We start from the raw sequence: 18,223 nt of genomic DNA, 5'->3' as shown, positions 1-18,223 counted from the left end.
ATGTGAATTTTCCATAACAGATCAACTTTACAGTGCATGTTAGGAAATGAAATTAGGCTTCAGATTCATTCAGAAGTTAGATTGTACTCTATAGATTCTTTCTTTTACAGGTTTCTCATGTGAAACTGTCCTCACCTGTGGCTCATTCAGACTGAACAACAGTAACGCATCCTGGCTGCAATGCATCATGGGAGAAAAAGTCTTTTCAGGACCTGTGCTGGCTGATCACAAACTTCAGGCTCTAGTCATAAACTCAGAGACTTTAAGCTGCAGCTAAACTTCCTGCATTCGTTCCTTTCACTCTGAATCCTTCAACACAAACATGGAGACGATTTCTGTAACTTCATGACCAAACGGAGATGAGTTGAAATATTACAAGAGTTTATTTTAGTAATTTCATCCAAAACTAAACAAATAATATAGAGAATATTACATTCTTTATATTAAATATCACCCCCTGTGTGATATTTAAAACATTTTATTTCTGTAATGATCTCAGCTAATAGCAAACAAAATTCAGCTTCTCAAGATAATAAAAATAATCCTTAAAAATGGATAAAAACATTTTAATAAACATGTAATGTTATTTTGTGCTATACTATGCTATGCTACATCATGTTATGCTATGCTAAGTTATGCTACGTTATGTTATGACATACACAATCAGAGGCAAGTCTGTACTACACCTTTTTCTTCCACTCAACTTTCTGTTATTATACCTGAAAACAAGTCAAGTCAACTAAAGCAAGTATATCATATTTCAAAAAGCAAAAATCAGTTCAAAGGATGAATAAAATAATTTTTCCCCAGTGCACTGAAAAACAAGAATGCAACTCCAACTTTAAAAAAGTTAATTGGTCTCAATGAAGCTTGTCAAACTTCAGTTGATTAATTGTGGAAGATAATAATAATAATAATTCAAAAATATATTTCACCTATTATTATTATTATTATTATTATTCCAATGATTCTTGGTGTAAAAGGCGTAATAATGACTCTAATCTTAGAAAGCTCACGCTTGCTTAATGTAATGAAAGGTTCAGTTTCTCACCTCTCTAGCGGCAGCAGATTTCTCTAAAATATGCAGAAACACGTTTGTTTTAAGTTCATAATGCATGAAGATGACACTTCTGGAAAACTTGTTTTTGTTCTTGATAAACATCCAACGTCTTCACAGATCTACGAACAGACGGCTCAGAAAAACACAACGTCTGACCAGGCATTTATAGTAAACCAATTAGCTCACTTGAAATAAAACACAAACAGCCACTTTTTAGCTTTAAGTCAATAAGTCCTTGATATTAATTTAGAAGTACTGCTTCACTGGCAGATGTGTCCATATAAGTAAAATAATCTACTTCTTAAATGAACATTAATCAATTATTGACTTAAAATAAGCTGGTATATTTTGCTGCAAAGTTACTTTTTTAATTCAGGTGCTCTGAGATCTTTTCAGTAGAAACTAGATAAAAACTACATGGTAGGATTTTGTGTTTTTGCAGTGCAGCTCTTAAAAGTAACCAGGCGGGTCAGGAGAAGCAGATTTGTTGTATGTGCAAACATGGCCGCCGTGTTTTTGCAGGAGCTGAGGCAACCTGCGGTCCAAATGTAAGGACTGGGTCTTCACCAAGTTTAGTTTGAAAATCCCAGCATTGAGCAAAAGTATTGAATCATCATCGCAATTTTGTTTCCAAGCAGCCAGGCTGTCTATTAATGCCTTAAAGTTTTAGTTCCCGAAGCCTGTTGGAGATCTTTCGACATTTCTGTTTGGCTTTTAATTCAAAGTAAACATAAATAATTGACTTCAACTTTGATCTTTCCAGTTGCCTAACCAGCCAGACAGACGGGATGATCTCTAAACTCTGAAAACATATCAGCTGCTTGTAGGCCGAACATGAAACCTCACGTTTGGAAAAAAACACAGAAAGCTCTCTGAAAGTCGGGGTTCCACGCGTGACGAGGCACGTGCAACTCCTGTATGGGCACGTGTGAAGTTTAAGGGAGGGGGGATCATTTTTGTCCCCCCCCCTGATATTTAAAGAGACAGCACCGCTAAGACACACAAGCTAACTGCTAACTGACATGCATGACGCTGGACAAACAGCCTGCTGCGGGAAAAAGCGTTTTCTGAACACATGTTCTCATGAACGGACGCTGACGTTTGAACTGGCTGAGGCCTACGTCACACAAGGATGTACGGTGCGTTCACGGTCATCGGAACATTTCAAAACCGGAATGTGAAAGCGTTTTATCCTCCTAACGAGCTCATTCAAGCTGGGCCTTTTGGTAGGAAATCAATGCCTTGCTCGTGTTAATTGTTTTTGCAAACAGAAATGGACACAGTAGTGGTGAAACTGATCCATCTAATCTGAATTTCTCCAAGAACTGAGATGTTCAGGTTATTTACTGAGAAAACAAAACATTTTCAGAGCAGTAATTAAGCCAAAACTGTACAAAATATATGTATGCATTTTGCATTTAAGATAAAAACACATGCATCTTTTCATGTATTGTTAATATTGTCTACAAAGACGTAAATTAAAAATATCCCTCAAGGACCAACGGATCCAAAAAAAAAAAATGTTCTTTTTAATTCATTTATGACAGAGAAATTAGGGCCACACGATGAAGTGTAATTCATTCCCGTAATTGTAAAAGTACAAGAATAAAGTCATACATAATATTACAGAAATAAAGGCAAAATATTATGACTTAAATTATGTTATATTTTCACCTTATTCTCAAAATACTACGGTCTTTAACCTCATATTAAAATCATAATATTTTGAGAATAAAGTTTTAATATTATGACTTTATTCTAGTAATATTATGAATTTATTCTCGTAATTTTATAATTTTATTGTTTATTTTCTCTTAAGAGAAACCTTTTTATTTCATCACAGTGGTGGAAATGGGTTTTCAGACAGCACCTGAATGTACCATCCCGACCTGAGCCCTGGAACGCGCTCCCGATGTTTACGTGGGTACTCCTCCTCAACTATACCGTACGTGCGCGCACCCGTCTGTCGCGTGGTGGGGATCATCCATATTGCTGCTAGTGGAGCTGATAAGGTTGTAATCCTGAGAGGCCGTCGGGCGCGTTTCTTCACGGTTTCCCCGTGTTTTTTTCTCGGTGCTGACCGCTCCGCATCCCGGGCCGAAGCGCCTTGGCTCTCGGAGCGACAGAGGAGCGGCAGGCCCCGCGGAGCAACTTCACTCTTCCCCGAAATTGAAGGCGGATTCGGACTAGTAAGAGAGAGACAGAGAGGAGGGGTGGAAGGAAAGGGCCGTTAAGTCCTGAGAAGGGGGGAAAGAAAGACGGCGGAGGGGAAATGGCCACTCAGGTGGAGGCCCTCCTACCCGGCAACCCGCTCGCAAAGGCGGAGGAGCACGGGAAAGTGATCCGCGGTGAGCCGGTAGAAGTGGGAGAGGAGGAGGAAGAGGAGGAGCAACAGCGGGCCAAGCGGCAGCGAGGTGCCGCCGACAGCAGCGCCGAGATGGGAGGGACCACCGGCGGCGAGGAGCAAACCTCCACACGGGCGGCGGAGCTCCTGGAGGACGGCTGTGGCAGCGAGGACAAGCCGGGAGAGGAAGGGGTTAAAGGCAGGAAGGAGTTTACGGACGCTCCCCCGCCCAAGGTGAACCCGTGGACCAAGAAAATGAACGCCGTGACCGTGGTCAGCGTGAACGGACAGCCACACTCCGGTAGGTACCGCTCCAGCACCGGCTTGGCACCGCTCTGCTGCGGCTGCGTTAGCATTTAGAAAATCATCTAAAAGCGGAGACAAACGGAGCTGTAAGGCTGGTTATATTTGGAGCCAGCCCCCTCCGTACGGTGCAGGCTATTCTTAGGGATCATCGTGTCTCTGCTCCAAGTGGGCACACCCTTTAAAACACTTAAAATGCTCGGTCCGTTCAGGCTCGTGTAAACAGATGGTTCTGTTTGGGTTCTGCGTGATTTACGCTCTTAATCACATCTCAGACCTGTAATTTAGTGGTTTGACTCTAAAACTGTCTTTTTGTCTTGTTGTGTCCTTAGAAAAACCGGCTTCACTTTCATCTATAATTATAAAAGCATTATTTATTTTTAGCCGTTTCTTTTTTTGCAGTGTCATCGCTGCAGTCTGGTTGCGAACTTTCTTTCACACCATGTTTTGCAGTCTGATCAGACGCATTCTGTGGACTTGTCAAACATTTAAAGCTGTTTTTGTTTACATATTTGTTTTTTGGGTCGGCCAGCACGCCGAACATTATGCCAGTCTCTGCATCAGTGCAGCGGAATAAAAGCCGGGTTGTGGCTGGCTGTGTAGCTGTGTAGCAGCGTAGCCGGGGCTAACAATAGCACACACTCCCCTTGGGGCCTAGTCAGTGTGCCGAGCCCGTCCCGTTAGCCCGGCTCTGCCGTGGTTACTGCCCACGTCCACTCGGGTTCTCCATCGAGAAACATTGGCCACCATGAAAGCGTCTGCTCGTTAAATCGCTAAAAAGGAGCAGGTTTGTTATGAGACGTCACGTGTTCTCTCCACGTGTTCCCCGAGAGAAAAAGCTTGGCGGTTAGCAGGCTAGTTGGCTAGGTTAGCAGCCTGTCTACGGTGTTTTTGCGGATAAATGTCAGCTCAGGGCGTGTAGGGTGTCCAGTCCCGGGTGACTGGCCACCAGGGAGCCGGTTGTCTTGTACTGTGTTTGCTGTCAGAGCCAGGAAAGCTTCCGCATGGCTGTTCGCCCCCGCTAGCTGCTGTTGGCATGTAGCTCTGAAAGCTAATCAGCACTGCAGAATCTAGCAGGTGATAGGAGTCCAATTTATATCTCAACGTTTTAAAAGTGCTTTAGTTTGGAATAAAAAATATTCAAATTGCAGTATTTTAATGAAATGTCTAATTTATTATTTTGCATTCCAAGTTTTATTTACTAGCGAGTGGAACATTAGCATTGGTTTGAACAGTCATATTTCTCAACAAATGGTCTACTATTGGAAGATACATTAAAACGATGAAAGTTAAGAAAACTACTGTATTTTAAAATGTGAGACCCAACGTTACCGTGTGGTTCAAGCGTTTTCACTCCTGCGGATTGACCCTAATTTTGGTGTAATGTTTTGGATCAAGCTAAATTTAATCAGTACATTTAAAGAGCAGTTTCAGATGGGGATTAATGTTTATAATGGAAAATGAACTATCCAAACCAAATGGGTCTTATGGAATAAGAGACAAGTAATTGCCCCTTGTGACACATTTGGGGGCAACAAGCACCATCATTAAGGCTCACTTTCCTGTCCAAAATCAGCCATATTGAGAGTTTTTGATTTTAAAACTGCCTGTAAAATGTCCTGCCAAAGCATCTCAGTTGGATTAAGGCCTGAACTTTGACTAGGCCACTAAAAAATCTTCATCTATTGTTATAAATTTTGTTTTCGAGCTGTTCAGAAGTGGTTACCGTGGATCGGCTCTTAAGCAATCACTCCACCACCATGTTTGGTTTTAATTATGAACGGCTGCATTCGTTTTGGACTCTCAGCTTCTAATCAGATCCAGAAGTGTTGAGGATCATCAAAACGGGTTTCTATTGTCAAATGTGAGATTGGCATTTTTGTTTTATTTTATAATCCACACTGATGTCCTTTAAACTTTCACGTAGAATAAATATCCAGCTTGGTTTGAAGAACTTTTTTTCTGCTTTTATAAATTCAATCTTCATTTTAAATGACTTGTAGATTTATTCAAGGCATCTTTTATTTTAAAATCAACTTCATCTCAAATATTGAAGTGTGACAGAAAAATCCCAGAAGAAATCTTAAAGTCAGTGAAAACTTTTTCAGTCTCAGACTGATGTGGAATAATTTGTTTGTATCTGTGATGCAGTGGCGATGAAATCATGATCAGGCCTGTCGCTAACAAATATTACTTTATGAAAATTATTGTGATAAATTATAACACTGTCACTTTGACACCCTTGTCAACTAAAACAATAATAATAATAATAATGGTATACTAATGCAAGTACATGTTTAAAACTTAAATAAAGTTATTTTAGTAATCGATTCAGATATTGATTATTCTGCCAATTAATCAGTTGGTTAAAAAATGGCACATTCTACATATTTTTAATTTAATAACTTCATCATCTTTGTACAGTATTAGAAATACATAAAACAATGCAAATTAAAAATTAATGTTTTAATCATGAAAATAAACATTTTATTGCCTAAAGTACCATACAATAGCATTCCGTTAGCAAATCTGAATTATGCCACTAAAATAAAATGTATTTACAGACAAAGGTGTTTTCACCTTAAATGTACAATCTAAATGTTTTTGTACAGTTTGAAATAATGTTTCTTTATCCTGTATTTTTCATTGTTAATTTTTTATGTATATAATAAAATCTCTTTTAATTTACATGCATGAACAACATGCAACATTAAAACAATAAGAATACAATCTACTTAACTGATTAAGTGATTAATCACGATTAATCGTTTCTGCCTTACACTGGGACTGAAATATCCAAAATAAACAAAAGAATATTATAAGGTTTTTGTAACCGAAGTTGCATTTTAAATATTTTACTGCAAACTGAAGTGAGAGTTTGGATTTTTGTAAAATAAATAAAGTGCAGACTAACTTTATGTCAAAAGAGTTTTTAGCGACATTAAAAGGGAGAAATTGTTTAATGATGGTCTAAATGGAAAATATTGAGCTAATTTTATTTTATCAATCGATGCTTTGCTTATTTTACATCCATCACTTCAGAGTTTGCTGAAAACGACTGAAAAGTGTTTGAATTTGTGGAAGTTGTCATGTTTTGGGGCAGTTTTTCAGACCTGATGTTGACAGCAGTCAGTTGATTTGCAGAAATGATTGTAGACAACAGAGAAAACCTAGAAACTCCTCACAGTTGACGGTTTCCATTGGGTTGCTGGTTTCCATGGGGTTGACGGTTTCCAGGCAGCTGGTTGTTGCCTCCCAGCGTTGTCTGATCCCGGACCCGGCCAGGTCTGCAGGCTTTGTTTGAGCCCGCTGCTGGTTTGGTTGCTCTGCTGCTGAACGTGTTTGTTGGTGTTTTTAGCAGCTTTTGGCTGCGGCGCGTATCCAGGATCAGAATCGAGCGGTGTGTGTCTGGGTCGCCGTCAGAACCAAACAGCTTCAGGGTTTCCAGTTGAAATGCAGACGCTCGCTCGGCTTTCCAGAACTTTAGTTTTCTTCCAGTAAATCTGAACGTCGCTGCTGTGAGTCTGGACCAGGAAAGAAAACGGGACGCTAACTGCAGAGAGGAACTCGCATTAACTCCCGTTTTTATTAACATTCCTTTAATTGCTAAAATTATTTCATCTTAAATATCAAAGTTTATAGCAGATTTACTGCAACCTCGCTGACCAAAGTGCTTCACAGCTAGAGAAATGATAAAACAAGAAATAAAGTTTAGTTTGATTAAAGATAATAAATTGGATTAAAGCGGATTAATCCACCATAAATGTCCTTAAAATTTTGATTAATTGTGATTTTTAATAATATGTGTAGAAATTTGAGGTTGTGCTAGATTATTCCGCGCCACTTATTGATGCTTTTAAAAAATGTCATAAAATTATTCTTTACAAGTTCTTTGTTGTAATGCTTGAATTTCTTTGCACCTTTTCAGTTTATCTTAAATTTGTCCAAATATTTACATGCATGTTAGAAAACGGATCAAAAGGGAAAATGTTTAAATCATTCGCCGTAACATTTCCACATGGCTCTATAATGCAACACAAACTAAATGCAGAAACTCTGTAAATAATTTTAGAAAACATGTGAAGCGTCTGCAGGGCCGAGTTTACCAGCAGGAGTGAAGCGGGGCCGACAAACACGACTTCTGTCTGATTTAGTTTTATCGTAATGCTGCAGAAAGAGAATAAAAGTATCATTTCAAATTGAACCTGAACTCACCGTTTCTGTCCCTTTAAAGTCCAGTCATCACTGCAGGTTAGTCACAGGAAGTGATGTAATGTGGTGCTGCTGCCGTTGAGCCATAACGGTTTGATCCATCTTCATCGCTTCATCGTCCAACAGTGGCTCTGTGTGAAACTCTGACGGCGGCCATTTTGTTCCTGCTGGTCGCTCTTCATGGATGACTTCTGGGTTTTGTTTCTCACAACGTGCCAAACTCTTGAGTTTTCTGAGCGCTAATTCATAACATAAAATTTTAAACAAAAATCCTCCAAAACAAACCGCAGAGGAACATTAATAGTGGCCTAGTCAAAGTTCGGGGGTTGATCCAGTCTAAATGCTTTGACATGAGGTGGGCGATGTGGACTGAAATACTTTACTACTGTGATAATGATTGTAAAGCTATTTATTCCTTTTAAGGTAACTGAGGGCATCAGAATATGACTAATTATTAAATGCAGTTAATTTTTTCAGTGTATATTAATCCCACTCAGTGAATAAATGGATTTTAAATGGGAATGTTTTTCTAAAGGTTGTTAGTGTTTGAGGTGCCATAAATGCTGATTTTTACTGATATTTTCAGATTTTTATTGATGCTATTGTGGAGCAAACAGTGGAGAAAATAGTGAAAAATTACATTTATGATGTTAGTTTTAGTTTTTCTTTCAAATTAAAGTTTAGACGTGCATCAAAGTTTGTCATAAAAATTTCTTACGATAAATCACAAACCATGTGATGAATGATGACTCCTAATACTTGTACATGTTTAGTATTTTATTAATTAATTTATTGGGTTTTACATTTTGCTTTGAATAAAATGTCTGTGCCTTTTAATATTAAAAATAATGTGTTGGTTTAAACTTTTTGAACATAAATAGAAATGAACATTTTCATAAATTTTTGTGATAAATGGCTAATGTTTCAATGTAGAAACTCATTCGCAGTCATGAGGCAGAGGTCGTCAGTCATTATAAAATCCTGGCCTGAATTTGTAAATTTACCATAAATATGACACGTTAGCATAAAGCCTGTTAGCTTTCATCGACCGTCCGTCCCTCAGCCGGCCCGCTCTCCCTATGTTTATCAGCCTCAGGGCTGAGTCTGGCTGCAGAGATAGCGGGCCGACCCGGCTGGCGCTGGGTGGAGTCCGCCAGTCCAGCATCAGAACTGAACAAACTGATATCGGGTCGTTTGGTTTGTCTGCTGTTTGCTAAGCTAGTCTGACTATTGAGTTTTAGGTTTGCTAAGCTGTTTGTCCAGCATTTTGAAATAAATGTTTTATTTTTCTTATTTTAAAGACTCTGGTTGCCTCCCAGTTTCTCCAGTTTAATTTCATTTAGGTTTTATTATTTTAAAGGTCTCTGCTGCCTCTCTGCTTGCAGATTGCCTTCTGGGATCCGTTGCCGGTCCAGCATCTGGCCTCGGGGGCAGGTCGGTTACCGGCACCCTTCGGTGATGTCATCGTTCTGGTCATGTGACCTTAGGCTGCAGGCGGTCTGAATAGATCCAACAGTGTTTTGTTCATGGAGTTAAAGTTTGTCCTTCCTGAAAGTTTTTACTGATCTAAAGCTGGAAATGTTTCGTTTTGTTCAAAGGTCTGAAACATAAATCTGTTATTTAACTGAATATTTAAAGTTTGATGGGAAAACTAAGGAGGTGTTTCTCCTGCTTCCTCTCCTCAGCTGCTTGTTTGGAGAAACGGCAGCTTGCTCCTTATTGCATTCCAAGCAATCCTTTGTGCAACATTAACATTTCACAGTGACGAAACACTGTAAAAAAACACAAACCGCTTTATTCCCGGTTTAATCAAAATAAACGTTCCTGTTTCCAGAGCTGGGTGGTTTTTTTCATACCTGACCCCATTTATTTTCCTCTCTGTTTTACCAGAAAAAATGTCTTAAAATTACAAGACTGTTGTTTTGAATGACAGAATAATGTTATTTGTGAGGTTACGATATCACTGGTCAATCTATCCGCCAAATTCTTATATATATATATTTTATTTAATTTTTTTTTTGTGTTGTATTTATATTTACTTATATTCTATATTCTTATTCCTTGTTTCTTGCATAATTTAAGGTTTTGGTTACTCACATTTAGTGTGTACCTTAGTATTTAATTTGTATTTTGTATTCTTTTGCACTTTTGCTTACTGTGTGTTATCTTTGTTTTTTGCCTGGGAGCTGCTGGTAACTTCAATTTCCTGAGGGAGTCTTCCCAAGGGATCAATAAAGTACAAGTCTAAGTTTGATCAGCTGACACAGATGCTGGCAGAAACATCATTAGCATTAGATTAAGTTCTCTAAAACGTCATAATCCTCCCTTTAGTTTTACTTTTCTTTTGTGCTACTTTAGTTTCCTGATATTATGACGCTATTCCCTTTATTAAAATATAATCTTAGCTTGACGCCATATTTTCCATCAGAGTTGAACCCAAAACATAAACAAGATGGCCGCCTGACATCACTCTGAACTACAGAAAAAATCCAGATTTTCCAAGAATTTACAAAAACTAAAATTGTTTTAAGTGAAACATTTCAGGTTATCTATGCGTTTTGCATCTGGATTGTTAGAGACACATAAAGACGATTTCAAAGTCGGCCTTCTGTCACCTGAAGAAAACCGAAAATTATTTCACATCCAGCAACAACAGCAATGAATGGATGAATCTTTAATAAACTATCTGTATTTTTGCATCTACACTGGATGGCATGAGAATTTCAGCCAGTCAGTTTTAATTTTCTAACTAGCTCTATACTTAAACTTTATTATATTTATAGAAGATTATTCATCAGGTTTGGGAAATCCATTCAACCGGCTGCATATTTTATTATTGTACAGATTTATCCAAGTATTGCATTTCTTGTATTAATATCTAGCCAGATGTTTCATTCACTCATCAGTTTTGATTTTTGTGGAAAAATTTTAAATATTAAATCTATTGTATTATTTAAAGACGTACATTTATTTCCAGCTGCAGCAGAGACAAAAGCCACTGGAGGTGATTGTGGATTTTCTGATGAATTAAAGTCAAATTTAAAATTTTCATGTTAAATTTGTAGTAAATAAATGATTTTAACAGCCGGAGTTTTTATGGCTGCAGAGGCGACGTGGCACAGAGTTTATTTATAGAGCGGCGGGATTTACTGCAGCGTTTTAAAGCACCTTTCTTCTTACAGGAGGCGTGTGTGTGTGGAGTGTGTGTGTGTGTGTTCAGGTTTTGTGAGGAAAGACAGAAACTGAAGTTAAAGCTGCAGCCTTCTGCTGGATTAGCTGGAGAGTTTACAGAGGAAACAGTTCATGTTTGCTGAAGTCAGAGGCGATTTGAAAACTAAAAACTGATCAGAATGAAAATGGAGAAACTGATGATGGTTCGCTCCACAGTACTGACTGGAAGACACTCAAAGAAACAATTTCAGGTTTAATAAAAAAACCTGTGTGTGAGAATAGCTTTACAAATTACTTCACCTCACATATTTCAAGCAGAAGAAATGCTGGTTTATTTATTATATTTCTAGAACTGCTACCAATGATTATTTTAGTAATCAGATTATAAGATGGGCTTGTTCTGCAGATTTTTCAATTAATCCATTTTTATGAAGATTAGAAATGCATGAATTGATGGAGTGCTGTGGAGGTGCAGCGGTTAAGCACCACCCACAGATGGAGGCCATGGTCCTTGACGCAGCCGTCGCAGGTTCGATTCCCGGCCTGGTGACCTTTGCCACATGTCTCACTTATTGCCGTCTTTCCTGTCAAGTCACTATCAAATAAAGGCCAGTAGAGAAAATGAAACGAACATAAAAGAAATACATTAAAAGATGCAAATAATTCAGTCCCTTTTTTAAAATGAGAAAATCCACCTGGCTGACAGGTTGATTATTTGATTTAGCGATTAATAGTAACAGAAAAGGTGATTAATTAAAGATTTTCTTTGCAGAATTTGAACCAAAACTGAAAAATTTTTAGTGCAACATATTTACAAACATGTTTTTTAAAATCTTAAGTGGAAAATATTTAGATTTCTGATACAGTTTTAGGTTAATTGCTGCTTTAAGTTGTTCTATTAGAAAATTGTCTTTTGAGTTTAAACATTCCAGTTATTCATTGATTACATGAATATTGTACTATTATTTCAATAATCGATTAATAACTTTACCCCTAAATATTGTCTGAATTTTTTTTCAGTTCTTTAAATTGGATTCATTTATTGCTGCAGATGCACTGAATAACTACAATTTCTGCTTATAAAGCATTAGAATGAGAACACAACTGAATATTTTGGTTAAATATTGGTATAGTTCTATATTTATGGTCATATACTGGGATCTGATCGCTCTGTTAGAATTTATTTCGTAACGTTTCCCCTGCATTCTGCTGCTGTACATATGATAGAAATGATTTCTTTTCTGTTTTTCTGTTCTGCTCAGTCAGAAGTTTCTTAAATACACACCTGATTTGTCCTTCGGTTATTTTTAGAGAAAGTTATCAGAGCTTCTGTACATTTGGACACAAACTGCTCAGGTAAGAGCCAGGTTTTTCAGCGCGTTAGTGGCAGGCGTCTCAGCGCGTTAGCGGCAGGCGTTTTAGCGCGTTAGCGGCAGGTGTCTTAGCGCGTTAGCGGCAGGTGTCTCAGCGCGTTAGCGGCAGGTGTCTCAGCGCGTTAGCGGCAGGTGTCTCAGCGCGTTAGCGGCAGGTGCCTCAGCGCGTTAGCGCGTTAGCGGCAGGTGCCTCAGCGCGTTAGCGGCAGGTGTCTCAGCGCGTTAGCGGCAGGTGTCTCAGCGCGTTAGCGGCAGGTGTCTCAGCGCGTTAGCGGCAGGTGCCTTAGCGCGTTAGCGGCAGGTGCCTCAGCGCGTTAGCGGCAGGCGTTTCAGCGCGTTAGCGGCAGGCGCCTTAGCGCGTTAGCGGCAGGCGTCTCAGCGCGTTAGCGGCAGGCGTCTCAGCGCGTTAGCGGCAGGCGTCTCAGCGCGGCGTCTCAGCGCGTTAGCGGCAGGCGTCTCAGCGCGTTAGCGGCAGGCGTCTCAGCGCGTTAGCGGCAGGCGTCTCAGCGCGTTAGCGGCAGGCGTCTCAGCGCGTTAGCGGCAGGCGTCTCAGCGCGTTAACTAATTGACGATCATTTGTCAATTAGTTTTTAACTGGAGCATACTAGTTAAAAGGCCATTTGCTAAATAATGTGTGAAATATGGGAACTTTTAATATTAAAGGGTATAAATTAATCAATTACTAAATGAAAGTATACTCAGCTGAGTTCAATGAGCTGATTATTATCTCAGTAATTAATTAATCAGAATTAAAACGATTAAACGTGATTGAAGCTGCAGTCAGTTATTTAAAATAATGAAATGTTGTGACTGTTGAATCAACACTTTCTGCCTCTGATGTAAATCTGCTCCTGATGACGACACCATAACAAGTTGCTGAGCAGGAAGCTGCTGTTGCTGCGTCGTCATGGTGACCTGATGGCATTCCTGGATCCCCCTGAAGGAAAAGCGGCTTGTTGTTCCCAAACGAAGCCGATCGGTTAAAGATGTTGGGTCAGATCAGCGTTAAAGTTAATTTCTGAGGTGATTAAAGTTAAGGTGGCGGTGGGTTAGGGTTAGTGGCTGTAATCTGCTGCTTGCTCATCTCTGCGTTTTGGTTTTGACTTTCAGTGTGGAAAGTTGGAGGAATAAAATAAATGCTCACTTGTGACGTGGGAAGTTTGACTTTTCTGCTTAATTTCATCTGAGACGATTCCAGGTGATTTTAAGACGGATGGATTTCACTGTTTGATTATTGAAGATAAATTAAAGGAAAAGTAAAGATCAGATGTAAATATTACGTTCTCTCTGTAACTTCAAAATGAAATCTGTTGTTGAGAGTAAATAATTATGTTTTTCTTCCATCTCTTTTAGCTAGTTGCAAAGCTAAAGGAAATGACAAGTTAGGAAACGCCTCCAAGCTAAAGCTAAAGGATCTGTTAGCTTAGACAGAGGCTAACAAAGTCTGTTGGCTCCTAAAGGTAGCATGAGAAATGGACCGGCTGTATTTTGGTATTACTGAATGGAGTTCATGAATTCAACTGACTCTTTTTCTACTTCATACATCCAGAACTCAGCATGGAGATGGATAATTCTGTCTCTCTATAATAGAACTGAAGGTAACTTCATATTTCAGTCATAAATCAGTTTACACCAGGGCTGCAACTAACAATTAATTTAATCTAATTGGACAAAAAATTGACACATTCTGCAGATTTTCATTTAACCACTTAAGATTTTTTTACACAACATTAGAAATACATTAAAATATTCAAATAAACTTATTTTTGGAATAAGAAAAATAAACACTTTATTACCTATAATGCAACAACAGAGCAACTCCTTAGTGAACTCCTGAAAATTAAACTTACAAATTATTTTATTTTACCTGAAAGAAAAACTAAAGGGCATCAAAAGGAGAATATTCTAATATTATTTACAGAAATCTGCCTTCCCTGTTTGAGAAAACTAAATGAAGCAACTGCAGGTTTCCAACATCAGGAGTTGATTCCCCTTTACTCCATTTCTCAATGCTCAGCCGTTGAGAGTTCAAAGGTCAAGCAAATGTTGCAGCTAATGTGGCTAGCCTGCAGAAACGCTTCATTGCTGCAGCTGAGGCAGAAAACGTTCACTGAGTTCAGTTAGTCCTGAAACACGATTCAAGCAGATTAAAACGGATTACGTCTGATTAAACCTGAGCCAAAACGTTCATACTATGTCAAATATGTGAAGTAACCATTATTAATGACTGGATTTGTACAATTAACTCTGATTTTAAGTTATACAAATTTCACATTTTGGATGTTTGTAAACTTTTATTTGTGTCTCGGTTGTGTTAAGGAAATAAGTCTTACCTAAGGTGAAACTGAGTCAATCAAGTACGAATCAAATGTATTTTGATTATTTTATTAAAAAATTAAGCAAAGAATATAGCAATATTTCCCCTGGCTAGTTCAGTGAAGAAAAGATGAAGGTACATCGTTTTTAATATCCACCAACTCTCTTACAGAGATGAGAGCAAAAGGGAGAATCCCAGCAGTCTCAGTTTAAATCACAACTCTGGTGTTTGACCTGCAGACTGTGAACTTGGACGGTTCAAACCCAGGTCAGAAATCAGAAAAGCCTTCATTATGTGTTTCCAGCGAGCTGCCTCCAACATGAAGGCTGCTTTATGGCTGAAATTGATTGATTGCTTGAAATAAAACAAAGTTTGACATAACTGCTGCAACAGAACAAACTCATAAAAAAACAGACGTTTAGCAATAAGTTCATGTGTTTTGGTGTCTGGAAAAAAGTCGTTTCAAAAACCTTCAGAATATAACATCACAACTGGGCTGTTGCCTAGCAACTGCAGCCCGTTCCCTAGCAACCCCAGCTATACTCCAGTGGTTGGTCAGTTGGTTTTTCTCTGTACAATGACTGCTGGAAAACATAAGAGTTTAGTTGTTGCTGCATTCTGGTTTGCTGTGCAGGAGGCTCCACTAATGCTTTTCAAAGACTTACGGTTGTATAACTGCGCCTGTTTGCAGCCATTTTGCTGCAAGTGTAACTGTTGAGGGTTTCCAGGCTGCTCTGGAAACGGCCTGGAAACCTCGACTGGCCAGAGCCAGTCGGTTCCAGGAAGCAACAGCAGCTTGTTTGGATTTAAAGTGGCAGAGACCCTAAAACAGCTCAGACTGAAACCTGATTATCTGAGAATGATTTAGTGTAAAACATATGAACATGTTTTGAATAGGCTGATCTTAACCTGTTACTGGAAGCAGACTGAGTCACCTTTGAGCTTCTAACAAAAGAAAAAATGTGAGGGTTCTAAATAAATGTGTGTTTGGTGACTAATTCATATTTTCTTTCTTTTGCTTTTGAATTTTATTTTGGAAAGCAGAAATCCTGTGGATCCTGGTTTAATGTCGGCCATCTTTCTTTATTTCCAACAGAGTCGAGCGGCCCGGCCAAAGTGGTGAGAGCGGGGAATCCACCCAAAGCCAGGCGAGGAGGAAAGGTAACATTCTCAGCGTTTAGAGCTCTGCTGCCCTGAAGGCAGGAAAAATAACCGACAATGAGAAATGCCGAGGGATGGAGCGGCAGCTCGTCTGGTTGTTTGACCTCTGACCCTGCAGCCCACAGTCTGACCGCCATCGGGCTCCGGAAACGGCCTGGAAACCTCTGGAGCCAGTCTGTTCCAGAGAAATGGAGCAGCAAATGATATCTGCTGCTCCATTTCCTGTTTCACTTTCTGCTCCACTTCCTGTTCAAATGTGTAAATGTTGTCACTTCCTTCCTTTCTTGTAACCCCGAAGCAACTCTAAGGTCAGAAACGACCGTCAGCCGTTTGTCGGCCATATTGTTTGGTGATGTCATCGGCTCAGATGGACAGAAAGCGAAGAATATTAAGGATATTATATTATTATCCTTCAGGTTGAATCAATTGTTCAGTCACTGGCTGCTTTTATCAATTAATGTTTGAGTTTTGAACATTTGATTTTTCCACCAATTAACTCTTTTTGTTTCCATAGTTACGAGTGATGTCATCATACCCAGAGCCGCCATCTTGTTTTACAGTTTCTGTTATTTGGGCTTTGAATTCAGATCAGCTCTGGTGGAATATATAGAAGTTGTATATAATGTGGGGTTAGGCTAATGTATTTATATTTTCACCAGAACAGTTAAAATATTAGGAGAACGAAGGAGTAATTTTATGAAAATGATTTTCCTTTCGTAATATTTAGATATTTTTCTGGTAAAATTGCATTTTTATTCTAATATTCTCAATATGTTCTAGTATTTGAACTTACTGAATCTCAGAATAAAAGTCACTTTTTAAAATATTTGTGTTTTATTGTAGATTATAGTTTGTGATATTTAAAATATTTCTCTCATTTTTGTTTCAGGTTGGAGATTTTGGCGACACCAACAGCTGGCCGACTCCAGGAGAGATTGCAACTAAAGACATGCAGGTAGCGCGTGCTGGGGTGAAGGGGCGGGGCTAGAGAGGGGGCGGGGCCTATAGACCCCCTGCTGACAGTGAGCCGTACGACGGTTTGTTGTTGCTTTGAGTTTTTCTTGGTTTGTTTAGATGAGAATAAGTTGAATCTTCAATCTGAGTTTCATCTGAAACTCAGATTGAAGTTTCTGGTTTCTTGACTCAGAGGGCCGCCGAGTCGACACAAACTCGACTCGGCGGCCCTCTGATTGGCCGGCGGCAGCTGACCCTCTGATTTATAGCTAAAATTGATTGATTGCTTGAAATAAAACAAAGTTTGACATAACAGCTGCTTCAAAACAGAGCAAGCTCTTAAAATAACAGACGTTTTAGCAATAAGTTCATGTTTTTTAGTGTCTGGAAAAAAGTCGTTTCAAAAACCTTCAGAATATAACATCACAACTGGGCTGTTGCCTAGCAACTGCGGCCCGTTCCCTAGCAACCCCAGCTATACTCCAGTGGTTGGTCAGCTAGTTTTTCTCTGTACAATGGCTGCTGGAAAACACAAGAGTTTAGTTGTTGCTGCATTCTGGTTTGCTGTGCAGGAGGCTCCACTAATGCTTTTCAAAGACTTACGGTGGTAGAACTGTGCGTCTGTTTGCAGCCGGCGGCCGACCTCTGATTGGCCGGCGGCTCGTTCTGCAGTCAGAGATGTGAGCTGGTCAGATAAACAGAAATAAAAGAAAAGTTAAAATGTGAAGCATACAGAAATGATTTTTCAGGTTCTGATCCGAGCCGCTGCCAGTCAGAACCTTGCAGTTAAAACATTAATAAAATCGTGTTTCATTAAGCAAATTGTATAATTATTTGGTGAATGAAACGCAGCTGGTGAGGATGAAGCCTGAGAAACTTTTCATGTTGGTTAGCTTCTTGCTTTAGCGTTCACTGCAAAAACACAAAATCTGACCGACTATTTCTGTCCAGTTTCTGCTGAAAATATCCTGAAATAAGAGAAAACTAACTGAAGCAGAGGTGGGGAGTAACCTTTACTTTAGTAACTTTCTGGACAAAATGTACTTTCAGGAGGATTTTCACTTCACTGTATCTTTTGTAAACTCAAACTGTCTCATTGAAAAACGTGAATTTTTATTTAAGTAAAATTTCTTTTCCTGCCTGCGGTTTGAGTGATTACCTGGCTACCAGACGTTAGCTGCTGGGATTCTCCTCGCCATTTCTTCCTTTCTTAGTTATATTTTCTCTGTGAGCAATGCGGCGCAGCGAGTAGCCATGGTAACCGGCTCTATTTTGGGCGGCCCGGTGGCGCTAACGGGCCGGATCGTGTTGTCGGTCCCAGGAATAAC

The 18,223-nt window shown here is 39.3% G+C and overlaps 1 protein-coding gene across 3 annotated transcripts in view; it reads left to right on the top strand.

The window, feature by feature from the left end:
• Positions 1 to 2,999: 2,999 nt before the first annotated feature.
• The window catches only part of larp1 (La ribonucleoprotein 1, translational regulator), a 37,051-nt gene continuing 21,827 nt past the window's right edge, over positions 3,000 to 18,223 (top strand). For 2 of the 3 annotated variants that reach the window (XM_028031243.1, XM_028031241.1), the window contains exons 1-3: positions 3,000 to 3,705; positions 15,874 to 15,941; positions 16,831 to 16,896. In XM_028031243.1, the coding sequence (XP_027887044.1) occupies positions 3,333 to 3,705; positions 15,874 to 15,941; positions 16,831 to 16,896 (507 nt within the window). In that variant the 5' untranslated portion in view covers positions 3,000 to 3,332. The remainder of the gene's footprint in view (positions 3,706 to 15,873; positions 15,942 to 16,830; positions 16,897 to 18,223) is intronic. The other variant, XM_028031242.1, reaches the window with a different exon arrangement.

The sequence above is a fragment of the Xiphophorus couchianus genome, chromosome 11 (genome assembly GCF_001444195.1).
Source record: "Xiphophorus couchianus chromosome 11, X_couchianus-1.0, whole genome shotgun sequence".
In the NCBI taxonomy this organism is placed as follows: Eukaryota; Metazoa; Chordata; class Actinopteri; order Cyprinodontiformes; family Poeciliidae; genus Xiphophorus; species Xiphophorus couchianus.
Note: the sequence above shows the minus strand (reverse complement) of the source record. Positions and strands in the feature narration are given on the sequence as shown.